The sequence below is a fragment of the Ceratotherium simum genome, chromosome 5 (assembly GCF_057802395.1).
Source record: "Ceratotherium simum simum isolate JZ-2026a chromosome 5, ASM5780239v1, whole genome shotgun sequence".
Taxonomy (NCBI): Eukaryota; Metazoa; Chordata; class Mammalia; order Perissodactyla; family Rhinocerotidae; genus Ceratotherium; species Ceratotherium simum.
In genome coordinates, this window is record NC_141904.1 from 36459981 (window position 1) to 36483866 (window position 23886).

At 45.8% G+C, this 23886-nt stretch overlaps 2 protein-coding genes across 6 annotated transcripts in view; both read left to right on the plus strand.

The window, feature by feature from the left end:
• Positions 1-7293, plus strand: part of CMTM8 (CKLF like MARVEL transmembrane domain containing 8) — a 104502-nt gene extending 97209 nt beyond the window's left edge. For 2 of the 3 annotated variants that reach the window (XM_087430668.1, XM_004419458.2), the window contains 2 exons: positions 4918-5034; positions 6865-7293. In XM_087430668.1, the coding sequence (XP_087286794.1) occupies positions 4918-5034; positions 6865-6948 (201 nt within the window). In that variant the 3' untranslated portion in view covers positions 6949-7293. Of the gene's footprint in view, positions 1-4917; positions 5035-6591; positions 6663-6864 lie in introns of all 3 variants that reach the window. The other variant, XM_087430667.1, reaches the window with a different exon arrangement.
• A 16237-nt stretch (positions 7294-23530) lies between these two features.
• The window catches only part of CMTM7 (CKLF like MARVEL transmembrane domain containing 7), a 54083-nt gene continuing 53727 nt past the window's right edge, over positions 23531-23886 (plus strand). For all 3 annotated transcript variants that reach the window (XM_087430672.1, XM_087430673.1, XM_087430671.1), the window contains exon 1: positions 23531-23706. In XM_087430672.1, coding sequence (XP_087286798.1) covers positions 23563-23706 — 144 coding nt within the window. In that variant the 5' untranslated portion in view covers positions 23531-23562. The remainder of the gene's footprint in view (positions 23707-23886) is intronic.

Sequence of the window (23886 nt, forward strand, 5' to 3'; positions counted from 1 at the left end):
TTGTTTGTTTTCGACCAATATATCAGAAAAATATCCAGTTCCAAATAACTGACCGATGAACCAGATTTGAAAAAGAGCCTATTTGCGGGTTGTAAACTGAGGTTAACTGGGCAGGCCTTCACACAGTGCTGTCGTCGCTCAGAATGTACCTGGCTTTGTTCTTTCTGTGAGTTGCCTTCAGAGCTAAGTTAAGCCCCACAAGAAAACAAGTCTCATTTTATTTCACAAAACAGATTGACTGACTCTTGACTGTTTCCCCCATGTAAAAGCGAGGATTCTCCATTAAGATTTTCAAGAACACGGTGCAGGTTCTGAAAGTTATTCCAATCGAGGTGCCCAAAACTGCGTGGGGCAGTGCCGGCAGTCTTGTTGCAACTGGTGTTCTGCTTCCCCGGGTGGGCACTTGGCTCATTGGGATGTGGCAGTCAAAAAAGATTAGCCCCTTGAAGTAACAGTGACATGGGAATACAGGATGAGGGAATAATCAGAGTGAGTTGGGGGAATTTAACGAATGCCGTTTTGGAGAAAGAAAAGTCTTAAAGTGAGTCTTGAGGAAAGTGCTTGTGAACTTGGAAGAAGAAGATGAACTTGGAAAATGTAACAGGAGAGCAAATGGTTGGGATGCAGGAATGAGCGGGACCTTTATTTCCACTTCTGCCAGAGTCTCAATTCCTAGTTGTCTGATCTAGATCAGGGGTTGGCAAACTTTCTCTGTAAAGGGGCAGATAGTAGGTATTTTATCTTTCGGGGCTGTACAAACTCTGTCACAACTACTCACCTCTGCTTGCAGCCTGAGAGCAGTAATAGACAATTTGTAAATGAATGAGCATGACTGTTCCAGTAAAACTTTATTTGCAGAAGCTGGCAGTGGTTGGGCGATTAAGTGCACGTGCTCCGCTGCTGGCGACCTGGGTTCAGATCCCGGGCGCGCACCGACGCACCACTTCTCTGGCCATGCTGAGGCCGCGTCCCACATACAGCAACTAGAAGGATGTGCAGCTATGACATACAACAATCTGCTGGGGCTTTGGGGGGAAAAATAAATGGATAAATAAAATGTTTAAAAAAAAAAAAAGAAGCTGGCAGTGGGCCATAATTTGCTGACCTCTGCCCTAGATCACCTGTAGTCTCTCTGTTGTCCAAGCCTAAAATTCCTTCATAATTTATTACATTAAAAATGTTTAAGTAGGGCCGGCCAGGTGGTGTAGTGGATAAGTGCACGTGCTCCGCTTCAGCTGCACGGGGTTCATGGGTTTGGATCCCAGGTGTACCCATGCACCACTTGTCAAGCCATGCTGTGGCGGAGTCCCATATAAAGTAGAGGAAGATGGGCATGGATGTTAGCCCAGGGCCAGTCTTCCTCAGCAAAAAGAGGAGGATTGGCATCAGATGTTAGCTCAGGGCCGGTCTTCCTCACACACACAAAAAAATGTTTAAGTATTGCTTTCTGTTTTTTTTTTCCTTCCCCAAAGCCCCAGTAGATAGTTGTATGTCATAGTTGCACATCCTTCTAGTTGCTGCGTGTGGGACGCGGCCTCAGCATGGCCGGAGAAGCAGCGCATCGGTGCGCGCCCGGGATCCGAACCCGGGTTCGCCAGTAGCGGAGCGCGTGCACTTAACCGCTATGCCACGAGCAGGCCCGAAGTATTGCTTTCAATGGTACTTTTTTTAAAAGTTAACAGTGCTCCTTTCTGTCAGTCCCAGGTTTTAAAATGCTTTGATTTGCATTATCAGAATTTATTATCATAAGGTGTATCCCTATTTTATACATAAACTGAGGTTTGGAGTCTCGTGACTTTGCGCAGATTCACACACAGCTGGGGCCCATGTCTCTCGACTTTCATCCAGGATTTTTTCTGATCTCCTCCTGCTTCGGGTGCTCTTCTGCCTGAGTAGTAAATAAGAACCCTGACCAGGGCCGGCCCCGTGGCTTACTGGTTAAGTGTGTGCGCTCCGCCACTGGCTCCCCGGGTTCGGATCCCGGGCGCGCACTGACGTACCGCTTCTCCGGGCATGCTGAGGCCGTGTCCCACATACAGCAACTAGAAGGATGCGCAACTATGACATACAACTATCTACTGGGGCTTTGCGGGGTGGGGAAGGAGGAGGATTGGCAATAGATGTTAGCTCAGAGCTGGTCTTCCTCAGCAAAAAGAGGAGGATTAGCACGGATGTTAGCTCAGGGCTGATCTTCCTCACAAAAAAAAAAAAAAAAAAAGAGCCCTGACCAGCAGTCAGGCGACCAGGACTTTGAGTCCCTTCATAATTGTTTAATCCTTTATCTTATCAAGCAAAGCCATCGACCTCCGTGTCCGGGGTTGCACACTCACATGTGTGACGAGACCAGATAGGTCATGCAAGTGAGTATAAACTCAGTGAGTGTTGAATTCCTGACACCCAGACACACTTTCTTAGCATCTTAAACAACTGGAGTATATTCTTCACTTCACAACGAAATAAGCTGGAAATGTGCTCCCAGGATTGCTAGATCTTCTGTATTTTTTTTCCTCTCTAAGAGAAGCCAGAAATCTGGGTTTTTGTGTAAACCCTCCCAGTTTTAAAATGTTTACAGCCAAATTTTAAAATCTTCATTCGTTGCTGGCTGATGCTAAAGGTCAAACATGTCTGACTTCTGGTTGGGGTTTTTATTTACTGTTCCAACTAAGAAGCACCTTTGCCACCTCTCAAAGCGTTTGTGAGTTGAGTAAGCAACATTAACTGAATATCCAGAGTGGGGTCTGGAAAAAGTTTTCATTTGTAACAACTAACTGCTCAGACCTTTATTACCTACTGTCCCGCAGAGCTTCTTGCAGAAACAGACTGGGGATTCAGATGCTGGCCCTCGCTGTTGTATCCCACACTAATCAGAACATGGCAAGGGTCAGGCCAACCCAGAACTCTGTGCTGAGGCAGCTGACAGGCTCCTGGTGCCAGAACAGGCCTCCTCAATTCTTGCTGCTTCAAGTGTGGTCCCTGGACCAGTAGCGTCACAAGGGAGATTGTTAGAAATCTTAGGCCCCACCCCAGACCTACTGAATCAGAAACTCTATAGAAGGCCTGTGAACCTCTATTATTACAAGCTTTCCAGATAATTCTTAGGCATCTAGAGTGTGGGAAACCCTGGTTTACAGATCGTTATATATCCATAATCCCTTGCCTGAAACTATTGGGCCAGATGTGTTTGGGATCAAGATTTTTTTTTTGAAATTTTAGAAAGGTAATAACCTAATTTGGTGTATTTACCACAATATGTAACACGTCCCCCTGAGTCTGGGGCAGCCCTGTAATCAGATACATTAATGTTTCTGCAAGAACACATGAATTTTCCTGCTAAGAAGGATAATAAAGACTACACCCCCATATCAGTGCAAGTCAGCCTTTGCTGCCAAATGACTTTTGAATTTACTTTTGGTTTTCAGAGCATTTGGGGAATGCAAGATTGAGAGAAGGGATTGGTAGACCTGATTTTGGTTCCCTGGGAGCTTGGCTGGGAGATCACCATGGGACACTACAAAAACCTGAGTTTCATAATCTTGCTGGTAGCTCCTCCATTAAGGAGGCATGAGGTTTGCACTGGAATTCTATCTTAACAATAGGCCATTCCTCAGTGCATCTGGGGAGAACACAGGTGCAAAGTTACTGTATCCATCTGTAACATGCAGCAGGGAACCAGCTCTGAGCTCCTGGGTAATGTCATTTACTCAGACAGACTGGGATGTGCTTTCTGACAAATCTGATTTGAGCTAAAATTTCAAAGCAATGCAATTTGCCATCCTCATAGCACTAAGCACCAGGATCTACACAAATGCATCCTCTGAGGATTCATCCTCTGGAGCTTATCCCTGTTGACCTCTTTGCAAGCCCCCTGAGCAGCAGTACAGGGCACACACAGGGCAGGGGGTGTTAGCCTCCTTTCATAGGCAATAGCAGCCACCATTTATTAAGTTATCTGTGTGCCAGATGTCGTGCTGGGCCCTTTATATTTTGCATCAATCTTTTCATTTAATCTTCACAGTAACTCTGCAAAAATGGAACGTATTGTTTCCATTTTGCAGATGAAGAAAACTGAGAGAGGGAGAGGATTTTGGTAGCCAGGAATGGGATGCAGGTCCCCTAATACCAACCACAGTTGTCAGCCCTGTAGTCTGCTCAGCTCCCGGTGAATATGTGTGGTCTGGTTCTAGCCTTCAGGAAATTTCTGTGCAACTGAAAGAACCTACCTGCTCTCTGCTGCGCAGGGATTAGGCGTTACTGGCAGTTCGGGCTTGTAAATTGTAGACATCACTAATACAGTATGGAGGATCAACCAAGCGTGGCCAGCTATTTGAGAGTTTTTATCTGTGTGTGCCTTTATTTGGGGGGAACAAAGAGGATATTTTTATACCAAAAAGGGATCGAATTTCAGAAAAGAATAGGCTTCTCCCTCCCCCTTTCCCCCAGAAAGAACAGTTGGAAACCTTTTGTAAGATACTATATTGTCCTCTTCTCTGCTCACTATGCCCGCGGATGCTTCAGGGACTGACATTTGAGTTGGAGGAGCTTTAAGGACTTTCAGCGGGAACACTCTCTGATTCAGGCCTATTTCTCTGCAACAAGACCTCATGTTTCCGTGAAGCTCAGTGATACTCTAGAGCCCAGAGGACCAAGAGCAAACTGAGGGAGAGAAGTGGCTGAACGGACAGCATGCAGCCTGGGTGTCTCGGGGAGAAGAAAGGGGTGTCTGAGTGTGTTGTGTATGAGCTGGCCTAAAACCCTCTCCTCCCCAAGCTGCTTCTCATAGCCCTCATCCCCTGCCCTCCCCAAGTGTGCAGATGGGCCCCTTACCACACCAGGCTGCAGTTCTGGCCACTTCTGAGATCTGGAAGTGACCAGGCCTTCCCACGCTCCTTAAACACTCCACCCCTCTGTCTCCCCCAGGGTCTCGGCTTTAATGGCAGCGCCTTCGTCTTATACCTCTCGGCCGCGGTTGTGGATGCATCTTCTGTCTCCCCGGAGAGGGACAGCCACAACTTCAACAGCTGGGCGGCCTCGTCGGTGAGTGAGCCCTCACATTCCCCCAGGATCTCCTCCTCCTCCCTGAGGCCGGCTGGGAATCAGGGAAGAGGACAGAGTTATCTGCAGGAGAAAGCACCACCTGCCGTAGTGACACACGGGCAATTAGCTTATTGGTTTGAAAGCATCAAAAATTGATGCTGAGGGGCTGGCCCCGTGGCTTAGGGGTTAAGTGTACAGGCTCTGCTGCTGGCGGCCTGGGGTTCGGATCCCGGGCACGCACCGACGCACCGCTTGTCCGGCCATGCTGGGGCGGCATCCCACATACAGTAACTATGACATACAACTGTCTACTGGGGCTTTGGGGAGAAAAAGGGAAAAAAAGGAGGAGGATTGGCAATAGATGTTAGCTCAGGGCCGGTCTTCCTCAGCAAAAGGAGGATGTTAGCTCAGGGCTGATCTTCCTCACAAACACACACACACACACACACACACACACACACACACAAAATTGCTGCTGAAAAATCCTGATGACCTGAAGTGCAAAGAGGTTGAAAGACTCTGCTTGAGTGAAAGCCAATGGCTGGCACAAAATATGTATTTGAGGGAGAAAAAATATTTGAGGCATTCTAAGAATAATTCTACTGCCTACAGTTTAAGTGGGGAGAGAGTTACAGAAAACGAACACACTATGATTCTAATTTTTTTTTTTTAAGAAGTAGAAATGTTTGTTCATGCATTGAGGATGCCTAGAAAAATATACACCAGCAGAGGTTCCTTCCAGGGACTGTGACTGGACAATGAGGGGAGTGGAATGAGGGACTTTAATTTCTGTGATTCTGTACTGTTTGCATTTTTAAACCATAAATGTGTATTGTTTTTCTAATTAAAAAACTAATTTTAAAAGTTTCTCTGAGGGCCGGCCCTGTGGCTTGGTGGTTAAGTGCGCGCGCTGCGATGCTGGCGGCCCGGGTTCGGATCCCGGGTGCGCATCGAGGCACCACTTCTCTGTCCATCCTGAGGCCGAGTCCCACATACAGCAACTAGAAGGGTGTGCAGCTATGACATACAACTATCTACTGGGGCTTTGGGGGCAAAAAATAAAATAAATAAAATCTTAAAAAAAAAAAAAAAAAAAAAAAAAAAAAAGTTTCTCTGAGATTGGCCTTAAAATATTCTATCCCCAAAAGAAATATTTGGGAGGGGGTTTGGAGGGGAAGGTGCAGTTAGACAGGAATGCCAGAATGAGACTGTTCAAGCTGATTGATAATACATGAGTGTTCATTATATTCTTATATTTGTATTTGAAAATATCTATTTAAAGGTAGAGAGCATGGTGCACATGAGATTAAAAATCACAGGCTTTGGCGGCACTGGGCTCAAGTCAACATACAGCGAGAATCAGTGGAACTGTGTGGGCTGTCCCTTAAGAGGGGCCTGCATTTTTCCACTCACCATTCACACCACACACACCATGTGGGTTCATCCCTTCCTCCCACCCACTCAACTTGTTTATTTAACTAACCCTGTTGCAATCTGAGGTTAAACCCTAGTCTAAAATTGCCTACACTAAATTAGAAATACATGTGCTTTTCTCAGATGTACACCACCCATATTCACCCCTAAGTGAACACCCTGGCGTTATGTGAGCAAAACTACAAGCCTTCCAGGTATGTCCCAAAAAGAAAAACAGCATAGCCAGACATCATTTCGGAAGGAAGGTAATTGAACCAATAAAGCAGTTTGAGATGAGAAAGCCTGGAGTCAAGGTATGCTGTGAGTGCATGACTCAATGGAGATGAAATGATATCTTTCGCTAACTGGGATGTGCCCTAACTAAACCTTCTTTCTATTATGCTTTGTTTTCTCCAGTTCTTCGCCTTCCTGGTCACCATCTGCTACGCTGGAAACACATATTTCAGTTTTATAGCTTGGAGATCCAGGACCATACAGTGATTTGCCATTTTGAGAATTAAAAAGGGTGAAAAAAAAACACACAGGAAGAATCTCACTGTAAAAACAGCTGTAGGTATAATGTATATTTCCAGAGAATTGTATTTAACTAACGTTTTTATATACTTAGTTAAATTTGCTCAGAGTGGTTTGTTACAATTAAACGGGATACTTATTTGCAAAGTGCTGTGGCTTATAATGAACTCTTAAATATCTTGTTGATGTCTTCAAGACCTTATTTTCTTAGTGTATAAATAGATAAATTGCTAATATTAAGAATGCGTCAAGTTTGTAAACTTAACTTTTAAAATGCCAGATTCTTTTTTGATTAAATGTTTCAAAATACCGGGCAACTTGTCTGATTGGAGACAAGAGACCTACTGCTGAAGCCAGAGGCAGGGTGCTGTGGGGAAATCTTCATCCTCACGGGGCTGCCAGGATACACTTGTCCACAGGCACCAGGCCATGGTGGTAGGAGATACCCACCTCCCCAAGTCTGGGGATCATTGGCATCCATGATTCTCGCATGTTAACCAGTTAGCCAGAAAGTATCTAATGAGACACTGGCCTTGGTACTCGATAGTAAGCTTGCCCTAAGTGGTGCTGCTGAGTACAATGACTGATGTGCTAGTGGTATTCTTTCCAATATTAAAATAAGTACATGACCATTAAAAGGATAAATACTTGCATGTACCTTAAAATCATCTTGCTGAACACAGTGACCTGTGTACCATATTTTGTGAAAAATACCGGACCAAAAGGTCTCACATCTCCAATCTCCAGCACTAATATTTTGTGACATCATTGTTAGATATGATCAGATGGTGGGAAGAACCCCAGTCAGCAAGGCAGCTGCACACTTAGAGGAAGTGTTTTTGGGCAGGACGGTTCTTGCTGGGACGGCAGCATATCTTGGGTGATTTTTCAAAATGAGCTTCTTTTGAAAAACAAAAAACCACAGAAACGTTAGTATGGTTGATGACAGTGAAGAGTTTCAGCCGTGCACCCTGTCGACATGATCCCCATGGCCTCTGCTCCTCTGCCCATGTTTTGTGGTGCTGTTTCTCTGTTGTGTGTGGTTTGTGTTGGTCTTCCTGTTTATCTGATTCGAATTCCTCATCCAAGCTCTGTTTTCCCCTATGCAGGAGAGTTGATATTTCTTCAGTGTCTAATAACACTCACCCCAGACCTTTGAAAGAAACAGTGAAGAATGTCCTTGGGTTGTGGGTCCCAAGAGGTAGTGGGGAGGGGGGCACCAAGAATGAGAAGTGGTTTAGAGTATGGCTGTGTGGGGGTGGGTGGGTGTTGGGAGCACAGAGGAGGCCACTGTGAGTCCAACATTTAGTAAGCCATGAAGGTTGAGCTTTAGCAATGCAGACCTGCAGGTGGTCCTGGCTGCCATCTTTTTGGAGCTGTATTCCCAGTCACCACAGGACAGCCTCTGACTCACTGATTTTGCCAGAAAAGCTGGGATAACTAGAGTTTGTGTGTTCTGCCTCTCTGTCCATCTCTCCCTCTCACACTCACAGAGATATATTCATCTTCCGTGTACTCCATGGGTTTTTAAAGTACTTTATATTGCAATCGAGCCTCCATAAAAGGCAGCAACACTGTAACCTACAGAGGTCTGTTTCTGGAAACAGTCATAAAGAAAGAAATCTGCTTTTATGTTCTCTCTCTCTTTATGTGATTTCTGTAATCATGGCCACATTTATAGGAAGTAATTTCTGAGGTGAAAAATTCCATAAACCACTTTGACATATCTTCCAAATAGACTACAACTGTAGGTCTTTCTTTTTTTTTTTTTTTTTTTTTTTTTTTTAAAGATTTTATCCATTTTATTTTTTCCCCCCAAAGCCCCAGCGGACAGCTGCGTGTCGTAGCTGCACATCCTTCTAGTTGCTGCATGTGGGACTCGGCCTCAGGATGAACGGAGAAGTGGTGCCTCGATGCGCACCCGGGATCCAAACCCGGGCCGCCAGCATCGCAGCGCGCGCACTTAACCACCAAGCCACAGGGCCGGCCCTGTAGGTCTTTCTTGAACCAGGGGCACCAAAGAGATCTATTTCAAGAGAACAGTGACTTGTTTGTGTCCATGCAGGAGTACTTGCTGTCTTGTCTTTATTTGTGGTTTTCCAGGAGCATGACCCTTTGTGTTGCCCTGAGAGTTCACAAAAAAAAGAAATAGAAAAAGAAAAAAACCCAAAACAGAAAACAAAACAAAAGCATTTAACTGAAAGGAAATTATTATTTCCTTTTTTGAATACTGAGAGACTTTGTTCATGAATAATTTTTAAATGTGGGTTTTTAGACAACAAAATGATTCTCTATTGTTCAGATGAAGCTCTAAGGTTTGAACTGGGTTTGCTTTAATTTTTCTCTTAAGAAAGAAGAAAAAACCAAAAACAAAGGCACATGCAACACAGCCAACATAACAAGAAGCATAGGTTTCTGGGGTTTGAAAAATATTATTACAGCAATAGTGTACAGTGTGCTTAAACTCTTCTCTGCCATCTGTGCATGCCATCTGCGTTCACCTCTCAACCCTTCCAAAACCATCACGTCCTCTCTGATGGAGCTGAGTAGGTTTTTAATTTGATATATTTACCCACTCATGGCAAGTCAATGAAATGCTCTAGGCAATTAATCTCTCTCCACTGCTATTTCCAACTCATAGCCCCCAAAGATAAATATTTAGCCAATATTTGAAAACTACAAGAAAATGTAGAGACAAGAATGTTAAATATCAATTATTTTTGTACGTTTTTAAATTGTTCCCTTCATAGGAAAATCCCTTCGGGGCATCAGCACGCAAAAGATTTTAAATACATAAAATCTCGGGCTGGCCCTGTGGCTTAGCGGTTAAGTGCGCGCGCTCCGCTGCTGGTGGCCTGGGTTCGGATCCCGGGTGTGCACCGACGCACCGCTTCTCCGGCCATGCTGAGGCCGCGTCCCACATGCAGCAACTAGAAGGATGTGCAGCTATGACATACAACTATCTACTGGGGCTTTGGGGGAAAAATAAATAAATAAAATTATAGAAAAAGAAAAAATAAATAAATACATAAAATCTCTCTGTGTAAAGCACAGACATTTAAAAACACGAACTGAAGGTGCAGCCCTGGGCAGAAAATCAATTTAAAGTTAATATTTCTGTCCCTTAGACAATTATTATTTTAGTTGAAAAGATGGGATTTTCACAGAAAAAAATAATCCGGGCATATAAGGCTAGGCATGCGTGCACACACACCCACACAGAAAGGTGGCAACCTAAGAAGCATTGGTTAATTTGGACTGTAAATGTTCTCCTGGTAACCTTCTGCTGCCAAATGTGAATTGTAAGCAGACAGCTGTGAAGGAAGGTGAGATAACTGTTCCAGTGTTGATGACCTAGGATAGTAGGGAAGATTAGACTATTTATTGTTATAAGTTAGAGAGTAAGTAAATTTAGGTGTTTGGTATATATGAAAAGGGATAGGGTTTGGAGGAAGGTTCTTGGCAACAAAGAGATTGACTCTTCAGAAGCTGAGGAAGGTGAGTGGCAAGAAAATTGACAGAGGAGACATTCCATTTGGAAGGTAAGTTTTGAGAAACTTTCATGTCAGTGGCAGATTTTTTTTCTAGAATATTCAGAATAACTAAATCCAGAGTGTAACAGACTTTGTTGCTGCCTCCTCAACATCTCTTCCCCCTCCTCTTCTTATCTAATTATCCTAATTTTTATTCAGTATCCATACCACCCATTTATGTGCCAGCTACTTTGGGGGAAGCTGACTCCACTATGACTCTAGGAATGGAGCATGTGGCTCTGCCTAATCTAATTCACCCTCTGCCACAGTGATTCGTTCTGGGATGGGCACGTGACCCAGCGCTTGCTCAGGAGTTCTGCGAAAGAAGTTCTGAGGAAATATGTGGGCATGAAGTTGTTGGCAAACATACTGTGACCACAAGGGGGAGCCAGTCGTAGGATGAAGGTGATTGGAAGGAAGAGCAAAGAAATGGAAAGAAACTTTGTCATGATTACGTTGTTGAGCCCCTGAATCAGTTCAGCCCCAAATACTGTCAAACTCTCAACTTTGCAATTACATGAGCAATTATACCCACTTTGCTTAAACTAATTTCCATTACTCACAACAGTATGTATGCATCCTAACCAATACACAGGACATCCTGACAAATGGCTTTCAAGCAAATGCGTAAAATCTTGGTTCTGATTTTCTTTCTAATGGTAAGTCACCATAGGGCCCTATTTATTGTTATAAGTTAGAGAGTAAGTGAATTTAGGTGTTTGGTATATATGAAAAAGGATAGGGTTTGGGCGAAAGTGATTGGCAACATAGAGGTGATTGACTCTTCAGAACCTGAGGAAGTGAGTGGCAAGAAAATTGTCTACTGAGGAGACATTCCATTTGGAAGGTAAGTTTTGAGAAACTTTCATGCCAATGGCAGATTTTTATCCCATAGATGGCATCCCATAGATGGCAATGATGGGATAAGTCAGCTTTAGCACCAGAGCTCTTTAACAACAGAAGGGTAGGAAAAGGAAAATTTGAGAGTCCACCTGAGAGAGAGACTCAAGCCTTCCCAAGGCTATTAAGGGTGGTTGTAGCACGTAAGATCCCAGAAAGAGAAACAGCAGGGAGGATGGGTACTCAGAGGCATTTTCATGACCTGTTTGGTCACCCATTAGGAAAGCTGAGTGTGAACGAGCAAACATGAACAATCTGGCCTCCAACCATTCTGACTTATAATGAGAACTCCACTTTGTTGTGTCTCAAAGACAGAGTCACCTCTTGAGAAGTGGCTTCCCTCTCTGGAAGTAAGTTGGCCATTATGTGCCAAAGAACATTGACCCTCTAAGAGTGAGCATTAGGCCTAAACTGACATTTAGAAAAAAGGCCTTAGAAATCAAAGCTGTTACCTTTTTTTTCAAATTAAAACCACAATGAGATCCTATGTCACACCACCTAGAGTGGCTGAAATTAAAAAGACTGGCAATACCAAGTGTTGGCAAGGTTTGGGAGCATCTAGAATTCTCATACATTGCTGGTAGGGGTGTAAAGTGGTACTATTATTTCTGAAGTTAAACATACACTTATAATATGACCCAGCAATTCCATTCCTAGATATTTACTCAAGAGAGATATGTCCACAAAAGGACTTATGCAAGAATATGCATAGCAGCTGTACTTATAATTGGCCAAAACTGGAAACAACTCGAATAACAAATGGTGAATAGGGCCGGCCCTGTGGCTTAGCGGTTAAGTGAATGTGCTCCGCTGCTGGCGGCTCGGGTTCGGATCCCGGGCGCGCACCGACGCACCGCTTCTCCGGCCATGCTGAGGCCGCGTCCCACATACAGCAACTAAAAGGGTGTGCAACTATGACATACAACTATCTACTGGGGCTTTGGGGGAAAAATAAATAAAATTTTAAAAAAATGGTGAATAAACAAATTGTGGTATAACCGTACAATGGAATACTGCTCAGCAATAAAAAGGAGCAAACTGCTAATACAAGCGACAACGTGGGTGGATTACCAAAATATTATCCTGGGTGAAAGAAGCCAGACAAAAAAACATGATGTTTGATTCTATTTATATGAAATTCAAGAAAAGATCAAATAAGTCTATAGTGACAGGAAGCCAATCAGGGATTGCCCGGGGTTAGAGGTGGAAGGGATTGGCTGGGAAGGGGCACGGGGAATGTTCCGAGGTGATAGAAATAATCCACATCTTGGTTGTGGTGGGGGTTGCATGTATTGAATTTGTTAAAATTCGCAAACCATTTATTTAAAATGAGTGCATTTTATTTTATGGAAATAACACCTTGATAAAGTTGATTTTAAAAGAAAAAAAAGGTGGGGTATTTTTAAACATCCATCATAGCACTTACCGCATCTGCCATGCTGTCGAATTGTTTATTGCCATCGTCTCCCGTCTGGTTTGTGATCTTTGGAGGTGGGATGGGGGGTTTTCATCTTTGTCTTCCCTCTGGAGCTCAGCACAGTGCGTGGAACATAGTGTGTGTTCAGTAAACATTGGCCGCAGTGAAGATACTGGGAAGTTAATGAAGAGTCCCAGAAGACCTTGAAGGATTAGCAAGTAAGGAGACAAAGAAATGAGATAAACCCATAGAGGGCAAGCCTGAGCATGGCTGTGAAATCAGCACTGTCAGAATGCGAGACTGCCAAGGAGATGTAGGAGGAGACGCGGGAGGGGAAATGTGGGCAAGGGAGGGCTCTGTGCACTATAGGGGGACACAGCACTGAGCAGCCAGGAGGGACCTGAAGGTGAAGAGCTAACTCTGTGGATCCGTTTATGGTGCTCGGAAATAGACTGTCATTACTAAATGACAGCTACCAGGTGGTTAGTGAGTAGGTACCTGGGAAAACCACAACTAGCTGATTGATTTCTGGAACATATAAATGACTAATTGCCTAACAACTTCAAACCACTTAATGACACAGTATTAGGTTGAAGCATATGAAATTGCCAATATTTGACTCTGACCTACAAAAATGGCAATCTCATGTGCTTCAACCTACAACTTTATACTTGATAAGTTGCTTTCACGCAAGATGTCAGTTGATCCTCAAAACGTCTTTGCCTCAGATAAAGCAGGTGTCCACAGCCCCATTTATCTGATGAGGACAATTGAGGCTTTATTAAGTGGTCAGCGAATTGCCCCATGTTACACAGCAAGTAATTAGAATAGTTTGGGCTGACATGGAGGTCTTCTCACTCCTGGTCTCCAGCTCCTCCAGCCTAGTCGACTGGAAACATCTGTACTGTGAGGAAAGGAACCAGTTGAAAATTATATAGGGTGTGGTGACAAAGTGGTACAACATTTCCAGATATCTATTTGGTAGTGTATTTGAAGAGCCTTGAAAATATTCAGTCCCTTGGACTTGGGGATGCCTCTCTTAAGAGTCTAAGATTCATGCACAAAGATATTAACCCTGGTCTTCTCTATAATCGGAAAACAAACTGGGTCAGCCTAAAACCCTAACAGGAAGAGAATGGTTAAACAAATAATTAAATCCATTGATGGAGCCTTTAGAAATAATGCACCACAACCCACCCACTCCCGAGTTTATTCAAAATCAGAATTACAGGACCAGCCTGTGGCCTAGTGGTTAAAGTTCCACACGCTCCGCTTCAGGAGCCCAGGTTTGCAGGTTCAGATCCCAGTCGTGTACCTACACCGATTGTCAGTCATACTGTGGCAGTGACCCCGATATAAAATAGAGGAGATTGGCACAGATGTTAGCTCAGGGCTAATCTTCCTCAGCAAAAAAAAAAAAAAAAAAAAATTGGTTAGCACCATCATTCGTGATTTAACTTTGTATTTTTAACACATTTCTCAAGCTATGCTGAACTGTGGTTGCTAGATTGGTTATTAAATTGAAGATCAGTTGTTAAAGTACTGTCTTTCTAAAAATATATAAGGGAGAAACATAAGTTGTACACACACACACACACGCACACACACAGATGAATGCTGCCGCTAAAAATGGTTTGTGAGGAATTTTTAATAGGAAATGTTTATGGTGTACCTTGGAGTTCACAAAAGGCAGAGCAAACCAAATTGTAAAGAATGGTGGGATGGTGGGGTGATTTTTGTTTTCTTTGTTTTTCTGAATGTCCCCCAATTTCCTATAATGAGCAGGAAATACATTCATAATCAGGAAATAAATATTTTTAAATAAAAGACAAGAGAAGGCAGTGGTTTCAGCAGGTTGGAAAAACCAAGATCCTCACTATTAGTGGAAACATTAACATCTTTGAGTCTCTTTATAAAGGTAGACAAGTGGCCAGAGCAATTGCATGAAGACCATTCAGGGGACTATCCCCATTGCCTTTGTCTCCCTTTGAAGGGAAGTGTAGTCATCTTTGGCCATCGTTTGTCTTATTTATGAAAGATATCATGGATAAAGTAGAAAAGAGCCTCATCTCCTCTCCCCTCTGCTCCGGTTCCCTCAAGTTCCCTAATAACTTCATAGAACGAATACTGATTCTGATAGAAAACATATTAGCACAAAAAGCTAATTATTTCTTACGTTCATATGTTGCTTTATTATCTTTCTTAACATTTTCAAATACATTTCTGTTTGAACCTCAGAGACAAGTGGTATCAGCCCATTTCACAAATAGGAACACTGAGATCCAGACAACCTCACTTGTAGGCAGACCAACAGGCAGAGTCCCATCTCCTTATTCCAAAGGTCAAGCAAACAAAACCAGGACCTTTTTGCAGACCCTCCCACTGCTTAAGGAATTAGGGTGTCCTCCCCTTGCCCTATCCCTTCTAAATGTACAGCCCCAAAGCACGGGTAAGCAACTCATCAGCAAGTTACAGCCATTGGAGAGCATTCACGAAGCAGATTGTCTACAAGGAGCATACAGTTTACTTGAGGAGACATGGCAAACATACAGAAATAATCAGAAAATGAGAGGAAACTGTCTGAGGCCCGGCTTCACTGCCTGACCCATCAAATGTCACCATGCTTTCATGGGCCAACACCAGACCTCTCCTTGCCAATCATATTGGAGCAGACAAACCTCAGCCAGTACCAGTCTGCTAAATGACGGTCCACTGTATGGTGGTTTTTCCAGAGACACGTTGGGCAGGAGGAGAAGGTAATGCAGGGACCACCTGTGCAATTCAGCACCAAGTTCTCTGATGCAGGCTGGAACCAGTACAAATGGCCTGAGCGGGGCAACAAGTGTTAGCAATGTCCCTCAGTTGTGCACAGACCTCTCTTTTGTGTATCTAAGGGACATGGGACAAGGCATATAAGTTGGATGAAGGTTATGAGCAAAGAGGGCAGATCTGAACCAAGGGCAGCCCTGAGGATTTTGCTTTTTTATTTGTTTTGCCAGGTCCTGGCTCAAAATGCTGTTTCCACCTGTCTGCCAATGCCCCACCCTGCCAGGACCAGTCATCTTTCATCCCAGCCTATTTCAGATTCCACTAACGTGTACCAAATGCCTGAACCAATGTAATCTCATTTAGTCTTCCCAACAGCCCTGTGGGTAAGCATGTCGCCACCACTTTGCAGTTATGGAGATTTGTGCTCGGAGTGGCCCTGAGGCATCTGGATTCCAAGCCAGGTCTTCCAACTCTGACTCCAATGCTCTTTCCACTCTACCCTTCTCTTGAATCTCCAGACATGTTTCCTCTAATTTTTTCCCCATTTTCAAGTAGGGGATTATTCTGTATGCACAAGAAATAATGCAGACTGAGCATTCATGTTCAGACTTAGTTTTAATTTAATAGAACAGTGAAATTGATCTGACCTGTTTAATGATAATCACAATTATTCTTGGACTGCATGACAATTAAGCATAAATAAAAGGTAAACAGTTCTTCCACTATCGAATTTAAAAAGTATAAAGCTGTACTGTTGTGTACCAGACATTATGATTGGTGCTGAGGATGTCAGGATAAGGGCCAAGAAGAGCCTGTACACTTTTGAGGACTTGCCATGTGCCAGGCACTGTGCTGAGGGCTTTCCATGCCTTAATTTACCTAATCCTCATAGGAGATGTGGCAGGTTGTATTTTCCAAAGATGGCCTGACAATATTACCATGCAACTTCCTAATCAAATGGTGGAGATTATTTTACCACCCTCTTGAATCTGGGCAGGCCCTGTGAACTCGTTGACTAGTAGACTACAGAGGAAGTGGTGATGTTCCAGTTCCAGGCATAGCCCTTAGCTGGCCTGGCAGCTTCCTCTCCCTGCCTCCTAGAATACTCACTCTGCAACGCTCCCTCTCAGAACCCAGCTGCCATGCTCTGAGAAGTCCGAGCCACATGGAGAGGCCACCTGTGGGCACTCAGCTCCCAGCCAACAGCTGGCATCCAGCGCTGACCATGTGAGAGAACCTACTCGGATGTCCAGCCCAGTCGAGCCTTCAGGTGACTCTAGCCCCAGCTCCTATCTGACTATACTGCATGCGAGACCCCAAGTGAGAACAGCCCAGCTGAGCCCACTCAAGTCATGTGAACCAGGAGAGACAGTAATAAACTATTTTAAGCCCCTAACCTTTGGGCTGGTTTGATATGCAGCAGATGATCATTGGATTAGGAAGTGTAGGTACAAGTTTTCATCGTCCTTTTACAGATAGAGAAACTGAGTCTGGAGGGATTAGAAACTTCCCAAGTTCAGAGAGCTCGTTAGATGGCAGAGTTAGGATTCAAATTCAAGGCAGCATGACTCTGAGTGCAGTTTCCACATGTAACTTCTTCCCTCTAGGAACTCCCAGTCTGGGAAGAGAGACAGCTAAGGCTGAAGGGGGAGCATCAGACACTTGCAGTGTGGGTGCAGGGCTGGGTGCACACACAGGAGTGAGGTGACCCACCCACCTTTGCCATGTTGTCTTGCCACCTCTGCAGCCTTATCTAGCACCTTCTCCTCCTTTGGACCCTATGCTCAAACCTGAATAAACTTTATGCCCTCTGATACATCATGCCTCTTAGTATTTGTCTAAATTCTCTTCACCACTCACCAAGGGCTAGTTAACAACTCTTTACCCTTCAGTGTGTGGTTAAGATGGCCCCTCCTCCAGGAAGCATTCCCTGACTTTCCCACAACTCCCCAGTAAGGGTAAGGTGTCCCTCATGGGCTCCCACAGCACTCTACTTTTACCCTATCACTATCCTTCCCCATACTGTATTAAAATTGTCAGCTTTATTGGTCTGCTTCCTCCTTGTAAGGAAGCTCCCAAAGGGGAAAGAATGTGTACTTCCATGTCTGACACAGAGCCTGGCACTTTGTAGATGCTCAATAAATACTGGTTGAATGAATGCTTGTTGCTCCAGGATGGCTTCCCACAGGCAGTGACATTTCAGCTGGACTTTGTTAGATCGTTAGGAATTTGCCAGGTCAACAGTTTTCAACTGGGGACATAAATGCCTCAAAATCACGTGGAACTTTTTCCAAACATGGATATCCAGGCTCCCCCTGCACATCCTGAATCAGAATCTCCAGGGCTGAACCTGAGCGGGTATAGGTTGCACAGGTTTCACAAGTGATTTTTATATGCAAATCACAGCATGGGCTAGGGAAAAATAAGTAAGATATTCCCTGCAGAGAATAACAAGAACCAAGATAGAAATGTGCAGTGAAGGAGCTCCGATCAGGGGGACATCATCACAATAATAGATATCTCATCGTCATCATCATCATCATCATCATCAGTGTCAGCAACAGTTCTCAATGTTTGACATATTTTGGCTCCTTTGATTCCCACAGCAACCACTGCCTACAAAAAGCACAAGTCCTAAAGCTAGTGTCCATAGTCCTGCTGAATCTGCCGCAGGCCTAACTCTCCAGCCGAGCCCCCAGCCCTTCTCCACATGTGCCCACACTCCAGCTACACCAACCACTGGCAAGTCCTGGAATCCTGGTACTGTTTCAGGCCTGCTGCCGTGGCATGTGCCATTCCCCTTTTGCCCCCCCGAATACATTTTCAATCACCCTTCAAGACCCAGCTCCAAGCATCAACTCTGTGAAATTTCCTCCTCCCCATTCAGGACGAACTGGTTACTCCCTCCTGTGGGCCACCCCTGCAGCTCCGTATTAAGCTCACAAATATGTGTGGAGTACCACTTTGGGCCGGGCACTCTGCTAAGCACTGGACATGAGTAGGAACTCTCTAGTCCAGACCTGGACTCCACCCCGTGGAGATGACAGTCACAGCCCCCTCTGTACTTGACTCTATCCCCCGTATTGTTATAGGCTGCAAACTCCCTGGACGAGGGAGTTCCTCTTCTGTGAATTGTTCTGCCTGGCACGTGGAAGGGTCCAGTAAGGTTTGCTGAATGATGCGTGTCACCGTTACCTGGGTGAATCCTCCTTCTCCTTCCTCCCCCTTCCAATGAAACTCACCCCAGAAGCTCTTTCAATTACTCAGATTGCCTGAAATTCTATTACAGACCCCAAGTCTTTTATTTCACCCTTACAGATGGTCTCTGATGCTTATGGTTATGGAAACAGCAACCCGCTGGGGGTCCCTCAGCCTCCAGGTAGTAGAGCCTTCTTGTTCAAATACAGAGGACATAAGGACTATTGACATATATAAAAAGGTAACACATATTACTATGAGCCAAACACTATTGGAGGCACTGTCCATGTGAATCATCCCATTCATGTCTCAGAGTTGCCCTGAGGGGTCAGTTCTGCTGTTCCTCCTTTCTATACATGAGGAAATGGAGGCTCAGAGAGGGGTGGTAACTTGCCCAAGGACACTGTCTAGCAGGTGATGGAAAGAGGAGCCAAACCCGGGTGGTTTGGTTCAAGTCCTGCCCCTCAGCCACACAGCCAGGCAGCAGACACAAAGGTTTCAGGGTCCCGCTGGCAGAGAGGACCACGTTCCTCTTGGGCCCTCAGCGGTGAGCGCACGCTGCTCTCCAGCGGCTGGGCCTCAGCCACTCTGTTCCGCTCACCACTCCCAGTTCCTCTCAGGGCCCACCCAGCCTCACGGCTTCCACCTTCTCTCCAGGAGTCCTTTGGCTTCTGCTGCCTCTGCCAACTGCTAACCCCTCTCAGTGCCTCCCAGTCAGACCCCTCAGGAGAGAGGATCTCATGAGCTCCTGTTGGGCAATACTTTCTCATCAGGCCACTCCAGATGCCACTGGCCAGCCCCTTGATGGGCTGCTCCTGGCTCCCCTGGTCCAGTCAGGTGTGGCCATGAGGTAGGGACACCTGACTGGTGTTCCTCAGAAGTGTCTGGTAGTTTGACTCATTCTCAGAGCCTAATAAACTTTCAAATTCACTGGAAAAGGATTTAAAAGGCAGGGGCTGGAAAAGGGCCGTGGACACCTGATGCTTTTGCCTTCCTGTCTTAGTCAGCTCAGGCTGCCCTAACAAAATACTATAGACTGGGTGCCTTAACCACAGAATTTATTTTCTCACAGTCCTGGAGGCTGGGAAGTCCATGATCAAGGTGGCAGCCAATTCAGTTTCTGGTGAGAGCTCTCTCCCTGGCTTGCAGATAGCTGCCTTCTCACTGTGAGAGAGAGAGAGAGAGGGAGGGAGGGAGGGACAGAAAGAGGAAGAGAGGGAGAGGGGGAGAGGGGGAGAGGGGAAGGGAGGGTGGGGAGAGGGGAAGGGCAGGGGGAGAAGGGGAGAGAGGGAGGGAGGGAGAGAGAGAGAGAAAGCGAGAGAGAGTGTGAGAGTGAGAGTGAGAGAGAGCAAGAGAGTGAGAGAGAGAGAGCTTACTAGCTCTCTGGTATGTCTTATAAAAGAGCACTCATGCCATTATGAGGGCCTCACACTCATGACCTCATCTAACCCTAATTACCTCCAAAGGCCCCCTCTCCAAATACATCACATTGGAGGTTAAGGCTTCAACATATGAATTTGGGGAGGATGCAAATGTTCAGTCCATAACACTGCCTAATATTCACTCCCCTTTCTGGGACCTGTACTCTGATTTTCCTTTTGGGAATCACCCCTCCTCCATTCAGTTCCTATGGTTCTGGAGAATTACCCACCCCAAGCTCCATTGGTAGATAGAACTTAGCCAGTCCAATAAAAATGTTCCACCCCTGGATATAATGTTTGGTTGAAAGATGGAGCCAAGACCCATGTTTGGACCAATTAGATGGCATATTATGGACTGAATTATGTCCCCCTAAAATTTATATCTTGAAACGCTAACCCCCAATGTGACTGTATTTGGAGATAGGGCCTTTAGGGAGATAATTAATGTTAAATGAGATCCTAAGTGAAGGGTCCTAATCCAATGGGACTGGTGTCCTTATAGAGAGACCAGATCTCTCCCCACCAACCCACCATGCACAGAGGAAAGAACATGTGAGGGCACAGTGAGAGGGCAGCTGTCTACAAGCCAAAAAGAGAGGCCTCACCAGAAACCAACCCTGATGGCACCTTGATCTTGGACTTCCAGCCTCCAGAACTATGAGAAAATAAATTCTGTTGTTTAAACCACCCAATCTGTGGTATTTCATTACAGCATTCCAAGCAGACTAATACTGCACCAGAACCAGTGGGAAAGGGGTGCCCTTATAAAGAGGTGGGATTATTAGCTAGGAGGAAATATAGGCCTATGCTGCCAGAGGTCATGACAGGGCCTGCCTGACAGTAAAGCCAACACAGGGGAGATGGAAGCCAAGAGACAGAGGTCCTGACTGTGCCTAATTTGAACATCTGGATCCAACTGTGCCTGAAATAGATTTCACCTCTGCATACTACAGTTACGTAAGCCAATGAATTCTTTTTGCTTTAGTTTAGTTTCTGTCACTTGCAACCAAAAGCCTTGTGACTAAAACAGTCAATTCTCATTTTATTATTTTTTCATTATATATGACCAGATATATCATCATAATCACACTGGTGTAAACAAGTTGTGGTCAGACAGTGATACTCTTATTGAAGCCTTGGAACATGCACCCCCTCAGGGTAGATAAAAAAGAACTTGGAAATGCTTGAATTCTCAACAGCTACTCAGAGACCACCTATCTAGCTGGCTCCCTTGTAGAGTGTGAAATCTTTAAAGGGGGCTATGAAGTCCTTTGCCTAAGCCCTTGCTCCCCCAAGGGGCAGCCTTCACACCAAGAAGGCACCACACCCATGTAGACATCTTAGTGTCCTTGGCAGCAGGTCTGTTGTGTGGAGGCTGTTCTTGCACACCAGGCCAGCACGTGGCTCATGCTCTTAAGTGATCATGATAGAGTGATTAACACAGAGTGGCCACCACCAGTGATTATTTTCTTTCTGGGCTGGGTGGCATATTGGCCAACAGCGGTCAGAGAAACTCTGCAAAGTCTCGACTCTAGTGGACTCAGGACATAACAGTGGTTCTCAAACTCTAGCACACATCTGAATTACGTGGGAGGTGAGGGGGCGACTTGTCATAACACAGATTGCTGAGCCTCACCACCAGAGTTTCTGATTTAGCAGATCTGGGTGGGGCCCAAGAATTTGCATTTCGCACAAGTTCCTGGGTGATGCTGGTGCTGCTTGTCTGGGGACCATACACTGAAAATCACTGATTTAGAAGACTGCTGGAGAATTGGATGAACGCTCCTCAGAGGAGAAGAAATTATCCAGTGCTTGGTTTTTCTGCTTCCCTGAAGCCTTCACTTCAACACAGACCCCCTGTCATCTCCACTGTGGGTTCCAAAGACATGGAAAAGTACAGGAGTGAAAATGTCAATCTACATGAAAAATGATATACCATACCAACTTCATGCCTGTGGGCATAGAACTGGAAATGTTACAGAAGGCCTGCATGTCTATCACACTGTCACAGCAGCCCCCAGGTGCGATTATCTCTGTTTTACAGAGAAAGAAATGGAGGTACCAGGCACTGTGACTGTTGTCTAAAGAGAAGACAGATATTGGAGGTAATTTTTTTTTTGGTCATGAAAATTATCAAATGTACACAAAAGTAGAGAAAATAGTGTAATGAATCCCCCAATGCCTCAACTTTGGCAATGACTGGTTCTCAACCTTGAGTGTTCAGCAGAATCACCGGGGAGACTTGTCAAAACAGAGATTGCCTGAGTATCTCCACATTCTAGAATTATCAAGACTGCCACACTGACGACAGTCTTCTAATGACAGGACAGCACTGGCATCCAATAATCTCACAGAGGTAGATTTTTTATGTTATCTCCAAAGGAAGTTACAAGTTTGGCTACAGGGACACTCTGCTCAAAGGGAATACTGATACCATATCTCATTGTGGTAGCCGTGTTTGGGCCTGTCTTCACTTTAAAAATAACCCAGAGAGGGGCAACATAGTTTGTCACTTGATAACGTATACTCACCTTGTGTGCCAGCAAATCCACTCATAGGTATTTACCCCAGAGAAATGAGAGCTTATGTCCACCAAAAAATATTACCGGAATGTTCACCACAGCTTTATGTATCAGGTACAACAGCATGAATCTCAAATGCCTTAAGTGAAAGTAATCAGACACAAATGAGAATATTCTGTATTTTTTCAAGTATATCAAGTGTAAGAACAGACGAAACTAATCCACAGCGATAGAAAGGACAATATTGTGGTTGCCTGAGGCTTGGGGAAAAGAGGGTGCGGTGAGGGAAGGTAGATTGGGAAGGAGCAGGAGGGACCTTTTAGGGGGCATTGGCAGGTTCTATTTGTTGATCTGGGGGGGGTGGTTACACAGGTGTACACCTACAGAAAAATTAATGGAGCTGAACACGGAAGGTTTGGGCATTTTAGTGTAAGTTGTACTCTTAGCACACATCCGCAGCCACACCCACACAAAATCCCAGGAGGCTCAGACCCAGCTGCGGCCAGGCCTTGCCCACGACGGAACGGCCACGGCCCACGGCGCCCGTTCCCCTCCTCCATCCAGCCCCACTGGCGCGCATCCCGGAGGGCAGGGACGGCCACTACTCCCCGGAAAGCCCCAGGCCGGCCCTTCCCGCCTGGGTCCGGGCGCAGCCAGATCGGCGGCTCCGCAAGAGGCAGGGGACGCGTGCGCCCCGCCCTCCCCGCCGCCCGCCCGGGGGCCCGGCCCCGCCCCGGCCCCGCCCCCGGCCCGGCCCTCCTTATCTGGCCCCTCGGCCGCGGCCGGGGGGGGGCAGGCGGCCGGCGGGCTGGGGCCGCGCGATGTCGCAGGGAGCGGGGCTCGTCCGCACCACGTGCAGCAGCGGCAGCGCACCGGGACCCGGGGCGGCCGCGAGCCCCTCGGAGAGGCTGCTGGACCCCGTGTACCCCCGCACGCACGCGGCCCTGCTGAAAGTGGCGCAGATGGTAAGAGGGGCGCGGGGCCGGGGTCCCACGGAGTGGCCCGGCAGGGACGGGGTCCGGGGAGGTGACGCGCCAGGCGGCTGGAGCCGGGCGGAGCCCTCGGAGCATCGCGCCGTGGGCGGGGGACCGCGGCGCAAAGTCAAGTTGGAGGAAGCTTCCTTTCGGAAAGTTGTGTGCGCGGCC